General features: G+C 29.8%; 2 protein-coding genes and 1 long non-coding RNA gene across 3 annotated transcripts; 1 reads left to right on the forward strand and 2 right to left on the reverse strand.

Annotated features, from left to right (window-relative positions):
• The first annotated feature begins 4,593 nt into the window (after positions 1–4,593).
• Positions 4,594–5,500, forward strand: LOC114370320. The gene has a single exon (XM_028327630.1). It carries the CDS (start codon positions 4,765–4,767, stop codon positions 5,212–5,214), a length of 450 nt encoding a protein of 149 aa, XP_028183431.1. The 5' UTR covers positions 4,594–4,764; the 3' UTR covers positions 5,215–5,500.
• A 1,850-nt stretch (positions 5,501–7,350) lies between these two features.
• LOC114370727 lies at positions 7,351–8,169 on the reverse strand. Its single transcript, XM_028328122.1, has one exon. The coding sequence runs from the start codon at positions 8,008–8,010 to the stop codon at positions 7,558–7,560; it is 453 nt and encodes a 150-aa protein (XP_028183923.1). The 5' UTR covers positions 8,011–8,169; the 3' UTR covers positions 7,351–7,557.
• A 1,311-nt stretch (positions 8,170–9,480) lies between these two features.
• Positions 9,481–11,125, reverse strand: LOC114370882. Its single transcript, XR_003657942.1, has 2 exons — positions 10,134–11,125; positions 9,481–9,993 (listed from the first exon to the last, which is right to left on the reverse strand). It is a non-coding gene; the product is annotated as an uncharacterized LOC114370882 (long non-coding RNA).
• Between the last annotated feature and the right edge of the window lie 951 nt (positions 11,126–12,076).

Consider the following 12,076-nt stretch of genomic DNA (forward strand, 5'->3'; position numbering starts at 1 on the left):
GCATTAATATAACACAAATAATAAGATACTTATATTGTGCATATTCTGTCTCAAAAATTGATAATAGAAAAAAATATGTACAATTTAATGATTTCTTTGTTCGTGTTATGTTAAAGCAACAGACATTCAAAACACCTCCATTCAAAATGACTCATCAATTCAGCAAAAAAGATAATAAAGACATCTGCACAAATCCAATTTCCTATTAATCTTCTAGTATCATTGATATTGATTTTTAAATAGAGATGCAAAGAGAAGTACAAAAATGGAGAAAAATTTATTTAGTCATTATGTTTCTTTAAATATTCAACCAAACAAATTTCGCATAAGACAACTATCCTATCCATTTTCCTTTAAGATTAAGGTAATATTTGGTTAAGGAAAAAATCAAAATCACTCTGAGACTTACTATTATTAGACCAATATAAGTACTACTTGAACTCAATTAATTGAGAGTGACGTCTGAGTAGAGGACTTGAAAGATTTTTACAAAGTTCCTAAAATCAGCTTCAAAGCTTGGGGTATGTATATTACTTCGACTCAACAAGTCTTCGAGTAACCTACTCAAAATCAATAGAATATGATAGATTTAATTAAGAAAAAAGAAAAAATTTATCTTCTACCAAAAAGATAAAATATCCCCTAAAAAATATATTATGTATTATTAGAGAAAAAAAATAAGATAAGTTATATTTTTTTCCCATTTATTTTATTTTATGAGAGAAATTGAGATTTTATTATTCAATTTTATCTCAATAAAAAAAGTTATCAAGTTTCGGTTAAATTAATTTAAATCTGACCTCTGATACTTGCATATACCATTCAATTTATTTTTTTTTCTAAAAGATATATTTTTTTAATTTGAAAATATAATATAAACATTTGTTTTGGTCCGTCGATGATATTATCAAAATCAATATCATTGATACCAGAATAGTAATAGGATATTGGATTTCGTCATCATTTATGCTTGAATGAGTTTATTCTAGAATGGTGAGTTTCCTACCAGAGAAGAAATATATCAGTCCTTAGCCCAATGTTAGTTGTTACGTGCCGTTTGCTTCATGTTTGTTACAATTATAGAGAAGGTCAATCTTTCTAGAGTGTTGTTGGACAACATGCATGCACAACTGTAATTGTACGCAGCTTTTTAATCAAAGTTGATTTCTTCCTCAAAATGCAAGTTCATGATAACAACTAGATCTAGCTTAGAAGCCTAAGTGGCTGAGCTCAATAGGTACAACCATAAGTTTGTTAGGTTGACCAAGTTCGTAATCATGAGGAATCACGTACTAATTTGCCGTTCCAAATCCATCAGTCATATACATATATAAAACCATTCAAGGCTACTTCTTTCTTTCTTTTGACATTAGCTCTCAAAACTTGTTAGTTATACTAATTAAGCGAAATGTTAAGTTTCTAACATTATTGTAGGGTTTAGAAATAAAAAGTAACATCTTAAATGGAAAATTTCACCTCTTTTTGTGCAAAGAATGGGGATACCAAATGCACTTGTATAAAGAATTATATTATTCATATATATATATATATATATACATATATATATATATATATATATATAATTTTATAGTAATAAAAATATGAAATCTAAAATTTTATATGAACCAAAAATATATATATAACTTTTTAATTATTAAATGAACTTTATTTGAGTTCTATTAAGTGAGGATCACATAATTTCAGTGGCTCTTGTATTGATTTTCACACGATAATATATAAAGGCTTGACTAAAAAAGAGTGTCGCTACAAGTATTTTTCTAACATTTCTGATTTGCTCAACAATAAATTAAAAGAGTATATTGTGAGAAGTATGACAAGTAGTATTTTGCCAGCATTTTTCTTAACCAATTCCTCAACTAAATTGTGTTTCATTTACATTTTTCTATTTGGTATAAAATTTGGATTTTGTTAAACAGATACTATCTCCGCTATTTTTTATATAAAAAAACAAGTGATAATGTATTTTACTTTATCATCACTTATATATTTTATAAAAAGTATCGGATATATATAGTATTATATATATATATATATATATATATATATATATATATATATTTTGGAATGTTAATATTCATCTTAGTTGAAGACTTGAAGTGCATTATATAGTATTTAACATAAAATTATTTGGACTGTAAAATGTAAAATCATTGGCTGTTTTGTTTTTTAAATTTTAATTTAAGAATATTATGATATTTTATCATTTAATTTAAAAAATAAAAATAAAATATTTTTTTCTCTCTCCTATTTATTTTCCACGATTCTCCTATATATAATATTTCAGGGTTAAAGTTTTTGGCCAGTGATTATAGGTCTTAATTTAGTTGGAATCTCGTAAACCACTTTCTTCTTCCTTTCGCGTCTTCTGCTTATAAGAGTATAATTATATACTATATACAATTTTTTAAATTAGTAATGTAATGAAACATTTTTTTTAAGGATCCCTACAAGGAAAAAAAAGATTGATACTCAACCTTAAAATGAATATAAAAAAAAATGCTATAACTACATTGTGCAAAATTGGCTGATCTTCTAAATTCACCCTATATATACATATTTAATTCTTAAATTTGGGCTCAGTGCTAAACATTTGGATGTTACTATTAATTAATTTGAGAAAGAATCTCAATTTATTTTCGCTAAACGGTATGCATGCGATATTGTCCTTTTCAATAAGGTACGTAGCTAATAGTAACTGTGTCTGCTTCCATTCATATTCTCATCGTTCCGGAAATAGGAAACTTTATTAATCATCATTCATGAACCATACGCAACACACACCCCACACTAATTAAGAAATTAGTGCACAGATAAGATGCAGAGTACCTCAACAAAACAATAACAAAATGCCGTCCTTTTTTTAAAAAAAATATATTAAAACCCTACCTCTCTGTCCCGTCATCCTCCTTTTATACTTTTTTAGTAAGGAAAGTTAATAATACACTTTAAACGTACTTTTTTAATACAAGCTCAAATTTAATACTAAATTATAAATAAAACTTGTGAATACTTCTGAGGGATAGTTGCCCTCACAAAGTCATTTTGCACTCCCATAAACATGAATATAGCATGTTTATTTCCATATTTGTTAGTAGGTATCATCAGAAAATATTATTTGTAATCTTTTATTTTTAGAAAAATTATATTTTTATGTCTACTAATTTTTATTCTCATGTTAATATTAATGAGCTGGAAAGTTACATTCCCATGAAAATGTGATAAATTATTTTTTAACTTCACTCTAACTTTCATTTTTACTTTTATTTATTATTTTAAATTTTAGAATATTTCTAAGAATTTTATAAATTAACAAAACACATTTTTATATATATGTCAAAAAATAGCATTCTCAATTATAATATTTTTTGTGATTTCTAAGGATACAGAATAATTTTGTGAAACAAACGTCCTCTCAACAAAATTTAACTATTAAAGATTTACAAATTTTATGTTTTTTTTAATAAATTTTAATTAATAAAAAATGTTTATTCAACAAAATGAGTTAGAAAGTAGTAGTAGTATCTAACTAGCATTATTATATTTCTTCGCCGTAATCTTCTCTCTAACACAACAATATTATTCACATGCTTCACGCAAACGATCTAATTTCACAGCATCCATCAATGTTGTTGAGAAATGTCACTGTCATTTAATTTTTTTTCTCCTTCTTTTTAATGTAAATAAATCTCGAACAACTAATATATTAATTAATAATATAAAATAATTTTATCTTATCATCTAATCCCAAAAATTTTACAATGATTAAATTAAAGATTATATTTATTATTGATTGATAATTTTACACTAATAATACATATATATTAATCTCGTAATTTTTTTAAAAACTTTATCTTTCTCGTTGTAAATGTCCTATCTTGTAAACGTTCTATATTAAAGTGGAAATCAAATGTAAAACAAAATATACAAAACAGAATTACGCTTATCGTAATATTGCTTCTTACTTTTAGCTCTTTAACCACCAATGTTTAGCATGTGCAATGATATATTATTATTCTTAATATGTGAAAATTTTAAACATTTGTCATTTTTAGAATGGAAGAAATATTAACTTTCAGTAAGAGTATGTTTGATTTTTTGTTCAAAAAGTATTTCTACTAGTTAAACATACTTTATGAGAGTAAATTTATTTTAGTAACATGTTTAATTTTTCCCAAAAAGTGTGTTAGCAATGAAAATTTTATCCTAAAACTCAATTTTACAAAAGAAAAACTTAAATTACTTTTACAAACTCAGTTTTTAAATTTAAATTTAAGTCAAACTTAAGTTAGTTCGGGTTAAATCGATAGAATCTCTTATTAGATAGTTTGGCCACATGTGATTTTAACGAAACCTACCGTTTTAATAAGCAGGTTGTGCTACTTCTGAAAACAAAAATGTACTGTAAATAGCAGACACGTGTCACGCTTTTGTTCGTCGACATGTGGCATCTTCCCCGAACCCAACTATACACTCTAGAAAAAAACGCGTTTTTACAATACCAAGATATTAACTGTCCATTGAAATAAACACGGTTTCGCCGCATAACTTGTTGTCTAAGGTCCTTTCCGTTACCAAAACTAATCTAATAACCCCAACAAAAAGAACCTTCTCCCAATGCCTATAAATATAACATGATTCCTCTCCCATTCCCATCACCAAATCAACAACACACCGGACAATTTTCCAAACTACACATACTATTAATTATTTCCAATTCCACTATTATTCCCCTAATCACAAAATATGCCATCCATATCTTTGGTCAATTCCTCACCAATATTATTCCATCCATTTTCACCCTCCAAGCCATGTTCTAAAGGCAAGAAAACGAATTCGTTTGCTCCAATTAAGGGTTCCATGAGAGGATCAGCGGATCAGAACTTCAGTGGAAGGTTGGTGGATGAGGGCATGATCATACTGAGGAAGAGGATCCATGAGATGAACATGATAGAGAGGAACTATGAGCCACCATCGGATTGGATGGATTGGGAGAAGCGGTATTATACCAAGTATGACTCCATCATATGTGAAGCAGTGGGAGTTTTGCAGACCCAGTTGATGAATACTAGGCCAAGTTTGGCCCTTGGAGCCATGGCTTTGGTTGCAATCAGTGTTCCAACTTCTTCTGCTGTGCTTTTCTTTCATTTGTTTGAGTTGGCCAAGGCTGTTTTGGCTGCGGCTCATCTTGGCTAGCTAGATTACAATATTAATTGTTCATTAAATGCTTTGAATTGGTGGTTTGGTATTTTGAAAAACCATTCAATTCATTTAAATTATACTCCTACATATATAGAGCTTCATGTATAGAATTTTACTCCATCTGATCTGCTGTTAGGTTTGAGGATGGGTATAGATAAGTTTATCCAATAGTAATGCAGTTGTTTCGTCATTTGTGACCTATACAACTCGTGTAATTAAATGCTATGATTTGACCCTCTTTACATTGAGTTGCTTTTACTTGAAGAATAATGTTGTCATCGGATTCCCAAATAATGCAGTTAGAAATTAAAAATTCTTGAAAAAGGATATGATGAATGACAATTCTCACTTGATTTTACTATTTTGCCTCTTAGAAATAAAAGAAAAGGGTGTTTCTTTCCCTTAGGACAACTGATTACATTAATCACAAAGGCATCCAAGATGATACCTGCTCATACATCAGCAATTGCTGAATCAGCACCTATGCATGTTATTTAATAATTAGTTTATTTTTGTTATGGGGATGAGATTTAGATCTTAGATCTCCAAATATTATTCGAATTTGGAAAGCTACAATTTTGAAGAAAAAAACAAAGGAGTGAAAAGGGTTGCCTTTGCTATTTAAAATTAAAAAAGAAAAGAGAAAAACCCTAGAAATTACATATGGCACTGTATTATGATTTTAAAAAACTAGATAGTTGATATTAGAAAATAACTAGATCGTCCCGACATGAGAGTACAGGTTGGGTGTACGTCAATCAGTCGAATTTTCAATTTTTTTAAATCTAAAAATGTTTTAATGGTATTAAAACTTATAAATGGTAACTTTTTAAAATATTTTGATCATTATTTAATCAAAATAATATTTAAGAATAGATATTGATATGACATATTAAGGTTCCGTTTGGGTGGTTTTTGATTTCAAGTTTTAAAATTAAAACTAGTTTATGTTTCTAATTTGTAGTTTTAAATTTTCTTGGTTTTCAATTTTTAAAACTTGTTGACAATTTTGTTATTATCACGGTGGAAGAGTGTTACCTTTCCCCAAATAACAACACAACACCAGCAGCTTCATTACCGTCCAATTCTGAAACTTGTTTGCAATTACACGGAGGTTGGTTCTGTGGCAGCAACAATGGCCTCACGGGAGACTAATTGAAAAAAGGAAAGTCATGGTTGTGGGATGAAGGAGTGTAAGACAGCGGCAGTGAGGGGTGGTCGAAAACAGTAACGAGGTGGCTGGTGGCAATGGTGGAGAGGCTGGCGACAGTAATGGGGCTGATGGCAACGGTGGTGGGGGCTAGCGACAACGATGGGGTGGCCGACGGCGATTGCAGGCCGGCGACAAAGATTCTTTCTTCGATTAAGGATGGAGAAAAACAAAACTTAAAACATTGTACAAGAAACCTCTTTTTTTGGTTTTCCAAACTGATCTAAAAGTATTTAAAAAATGGATTAAAAACCATTTTAACTAAAAATCAACAACTCAACCATCCCAAATAAACCTAAATATGAAATTTCTTCCTTATCATTATAATTATTATATAAAAAAATAATCCCAAAATAATTATTATTTTAATTTTTTAATAATATTAATTATATTTTTCAATTATATCTTATAACATTATTAGCTGACGATAAAATCTAAATGATGACATAACATTAATTTTATAATATTATTATTATCTTTTATTTATTTATTATTTTTTTGTCTGCCCTAAAACAACTTAGGACTAAAATTATTTTAGAACAGAGGCAGAGGCAGGAAGTATATCATAATTTCATAACATTTAAAAGTATTATTAAAAGATAAATGTTATCTAGTATACTTAAGATATTGATTAAAAAATTAAAAAAAGTTTTTTTTTATTATGATACGTAAAATTGAGCTATTTTTTTTATATTTACATATGATTTTCACACTAAATATTTGTTGCTTTTAATTCTTTAACTAATATCTTTATAACACTAATTATTCTTGTTAAAAATGAGCTTTAAATCTAGAATTTCGTATAAATTATCTAAACCCTGCTTATCACTATATTCATTCTAATTTAACAAAGTCTGTCATGATTACTTAATTGCTTGTAAAGTGGGCTCTAATGCAAAAATTTTGGAAAACGACATTTCGATTTTAAAGAATACTATTTATGATTTTTTTACTACATGAATAATTTTGTTAATTTTACACATGATAATTTCTAGATCGAAGTATATGAACTACATTTATGACAGCAATTCATGGCCCCTATGACAGAATGTTGTGTATACTCAATATGGATTTTCCAATTTGTACATGATAACCTCAAATTGATGCAAAAGCTGGCCTTTCAGATATCATATGATTCCCTTGGCAAATTCTATTAAATGAAACCCAACTTGCAACGTTGAGATGGACATGCTTAGCATGACAAGAGCTAGCATACCCAATGCAAAAGAAGGTCTGGTGTTCATTAACACTCTTTGCAACAATCCAACTGCTTCACATACATCCGAACCATAATTCTCAGCAAAATACTTCTTCTCCCATACGCTCCAATCCGAAGTAGCTTTACCCTTCATTTCCACCATCTCAATCTCACGAATTCGCATTCTAAGAAGGATCATGTTCTCATCCACCAAATTTCCATCATAATGGTGCCCAAAAGGGTCTCTTTTTGATGCATAGATTAAACTCCTACGAGTGGTGGTGCCATCACTGAACAACTTGTGTGGTGCACTACGCTGCAACAAATTGGCTGGAAGAGGGTATGATAGAAACATATGGGAGCATAGAGAGGTTGCTTGCATTTTCTGGGACTTCAAAAGAATTATCAAATGTTGCAATGGCTGGCTTTGTGATTGGAATGTGTTGTTGTATATTTATTTTATGGGGATGATCATGTGATGCATATATATAATGTCTGCATACATGTGCGTCTTCGTGTGTTGTTGCTGTCGGTTAAGGAAATTAAAGGACGGTGGAGTGGAAGTTGGGGCGTAAAATTAAGATATAGTTTCCAAGAAAGAGAGATTGCGGATTACGGCACACCATGTAATTGAAATTGGAGGTAGCGTGTACATTTCTTTGAATGTTTCTTTACTTCGAGAATAATTTTTGACCGAACTATTTCGTTTAATAATTTTTTATATTTATATTTATATATATTAAGTTTTAATATTTTCTCGACAGTTTTGCATACTAAATTTTAAACTGAAATAGCAAGTGTAAAAGCAAACAAAAACATAAAATATGAATTCAGTGTTACGAGTTCTGCGAACTTTAAGTATTTTGAAGTTATTATCAAAGTGAGTTTAATTAATGGAAGTTTAATTTAATCAGTTGAATATGTAAAATGTGAAAGCTTTAAAAAAAAATTAATATCATTTAATTTTCTTCAGATAAAAGAAACATGAAACTTATTTCATTTGACTTATCTATATCAAAAATTGTATAACTAAATTGATCATCAAACCAAAAATATGAACATAAACATAACAAAAATCAAGTTAAAGTAAGGAAGTCCATTAAGTTATTAAAAAAATTAAAAAATCTAATACAAGATTTATTTAAATTATTCATGAAACTTATTTAATGTTTTTTTCAAAAATAAAAAAATTAAAACATTAATTGAATTATATATACAAATTTTTATATGTGAATCTTCTTTTTTTATGCGTAAGAAATTGTACCTGAATTTAATGAGAAAATTTTCAAAAATTATGTTTCAAATATGAAAACAGTGACTCAAAAACATTAAATTAATCAAATTTAAAAGATTTAAACCCAAAATGTTTTTTTTAAAAATCTTAAACATAAAATAATGGAACAAAATATAATTTAGTCTTGTAAAAATAATATTATTTTAAAGAAAAAGCTAGACTCGAAAAAAAATATAACACATTGACTTAGGTTAAAATGACGGAAAACATAGTACAGACTCTTCCCAAAAAATCATTATTTTTTTCAAAGAGTATTAAAATGTGATATGAACACCTATTATTTAATGGTTAGCATCTAGAAAAATAAAGGAAAAAAAATATAATTATAATAAGATTCCTGATGAATCAGGAAGAAAGATAAAAAAAATAGAAAATATATTTTAAAAAAATAATTTAGTTGTGTATCATTACTTATCCCAACAGGTAGAAACCAACCTTGGACCGAGCGCATTGGGGTAACAGGCAGTGAACCGCAGGTCACGTCTATCTATGGATCCCAGAAAAAGCTAACGGAGACAGATTAATCTCTAAAATATTATAAGAAAAACACTTCAGATCTCTTCAGCAGTTCACTTCAACTTGCTTGCCAGATAGCAAAACTGAAGTCAAGCCGTCAACTACAATCTTTAAGTCTTTCATTAGAATATTTTTAGTCACAACAAGAAATTAAACGGTATCCAGATTTTCCTGTCTGCACTTTGCAAATAACTCAACAACTTGAGTTCGGTAGAGCAAAGACAAATTAATTATATAACATACTAGATTCACCGAACATTCTGATCAAGAAATACACTAACCGGCCAGTAACCACCCCCAAAGAATATAGGTAACTATAATTTAATCTGTACGGAATTATAACATGGTTGAAATTAACTCTCGTGATGCAATCTGCTTTCAATTGTTCAACAGCTGGGAATCCGTGTTTGAAGAATGTCAAAAGTGTCACTTTGACATTGTCCAAGGGTAAGCAGATCTTGCACACTGTAAAGTGTAAGATTTTGCCTCAACTTCTCCCATCAGCCGTTACTGTAGTAGGTTCCAACCTCGAAAACTTTTGACAACGCATGTTTTCTGCAAATAAGTTGTCAGGAACATGTAAGATGAGTCTTGCATTTGATTTTAAAATACTATGATTTAAAAAAGGGCAAACTAAATATATTAAGAGTACAGCACTTTCCTTGAGGAAAATGGAAATTAAAAGGATCACATACCAGGCACCGAGTATACATTGTTGAACCACTAAGAGACTAATCAGCATGCTCATAGTCGTAGTTAGCTAATTATTATTCTATGGTTCTTGAAGAATGAAGAGAACGACTGGTTAGGACCATGTAAACATTCAGCTCTTCTACAACGCAAAAATTAATCGATTGAACTTTTCAGTATATATATATATATATATATATATCAGCTCTTAATATCTATGTTAGAAGAAACTGCATGCGTAGACTAGAAAAACATTAACTAAGCAAACAAACGTATAATAACAAGGAAGTACTATATACGAGTGAAGGATATGGGAAATGAAGAGGCCCCTTCAGTCCAAGACGTGACAGTCACGACTAAATGCAGCTCCCGCATCGTTGGATCAGAAGCAGACCACCTTAATTATGTACATGGGCTGAGTGCCGACATCATCGATCGATCTTAATGGTGAGCTCTCGAACCAACGAGTCAGCAGCTGAGTTTCAGCCATCTTCCACCGCCTCGGACTGGACTGAAGTGAGCCCCTTCCATATCCCTCACCAACTCTCTAACAATTAATTAAGCACCCACAAAGGCATCGCTATATATCCTCTAATTGTGCAGCAAACACACGAAATAACCAATTACTATATATCTTTTGCAAGGCTACTAATATTATTGTAGGCCATGCTTGTATCCGAAGCATTACAACACTCAAACACAAACAAGCAAGGAAGAAGTATTATATAGATCTTAATAAATTATTGACCCATCACATGAAGCATAGTGGTATAAATTATAGTCTTCTATCGACAATGCAACCTAACGCAATTCTTGTCTAGGTTATTTGAACAAGAAAGCTATAGCTATTAGCTAACAAGCTACATAGATAGCTAGGGCAAATTATTTGTTTAAAAAAAAAATCATAGCTAGGGCTTTTTGAGTATGGTTTGTGACTGAAAGAGAGAAAGATGGAGGAGGATGGGCATGTTTAGACAGTACGAGGAAGGGGGGGTGGGGGGGAGGGCGTTTAAATAACAAAAGGCATGGGATATTTTGGGACATGCAAATCTAAAAGCAGCCTGGGGTGAAGATTCTGGATCAGGCATTGAATGATAATGGTGTTGAAGTGAGGCCTTTTCAACTCAAGAAGACAACACTCTCTTGGTATCGTACACTTGGTTATATCTAATCAAACAGCTGGATGGCTTAGCATTATTTGTGGCATGGCACAGCTGTCTTAATTGCCCTTGCACTAGGCTGCCTGTGCCAGGTCTTTGATATACTTATTGGGTGGGTTCTTCTTCAGACCCTACGATTTCTTGGCAACCCTAGCCAACTAAGTATTGTACTTTTATACCCTCAATTTAATTTATAAGATGAATTCTGGAACGGTAAATAGCATTACTATACTACTTAAGCTTTGTAAATAGTTTACATATATGTGGATTTCATTTTAATTTAACTGATAAATACCAGTGTCTATTTTACACCTCTATTTATTGTTTTTTTTCTTCATTGAATTGAAGGTCAGTTAAATGAGCTTATACTTTTTTACTTTCTGGTTGATATACATTCTAAAATGCAGATGGAGAGATACATCTTGTATATTTTACTAGCCATTTTTTCTGTGTGTTTTGTGATGGTTCTTTTCTTGGCGGTTTGAAAATGGACAAAAATTATGCATTTAGCAGTGATTTACTGACTATTCATTAATCAATTTTCATAAATAACAATTGATTTCACAATTTACCATCATTGTTTGTTGCAAAAAATTGATTAACATTGAATTTTTTTATTCTTTTTCCAGCTATATTTCTCTTTCATGTTTTTTCTTCTTCATTTCTCTTTTTATCCTTTTCCATTTGCTTAAACTAAAATACTCATGTTTTCATTATATTTCTCTTACTTATTTCTATTCATTTTTTTCTCTTTTATTTTATTTTTCATGTATTTCTTTTTTTCCCCT

Source organism: Glycine soja, chromosome 10 (genome assembly GCF_004193775.1).
Source record: "Glycine soja cultivar W05 chromosome 10, ASM419377v2, whole genome shotgun sequence".
NCBI classification, from domain to species: domain Eukaryota; kingdom Viridiplantae; phylum Streptophyta; class Magnoliopsida; order Fabales; family Fabaceae; genus Glycine; species Glycine soja.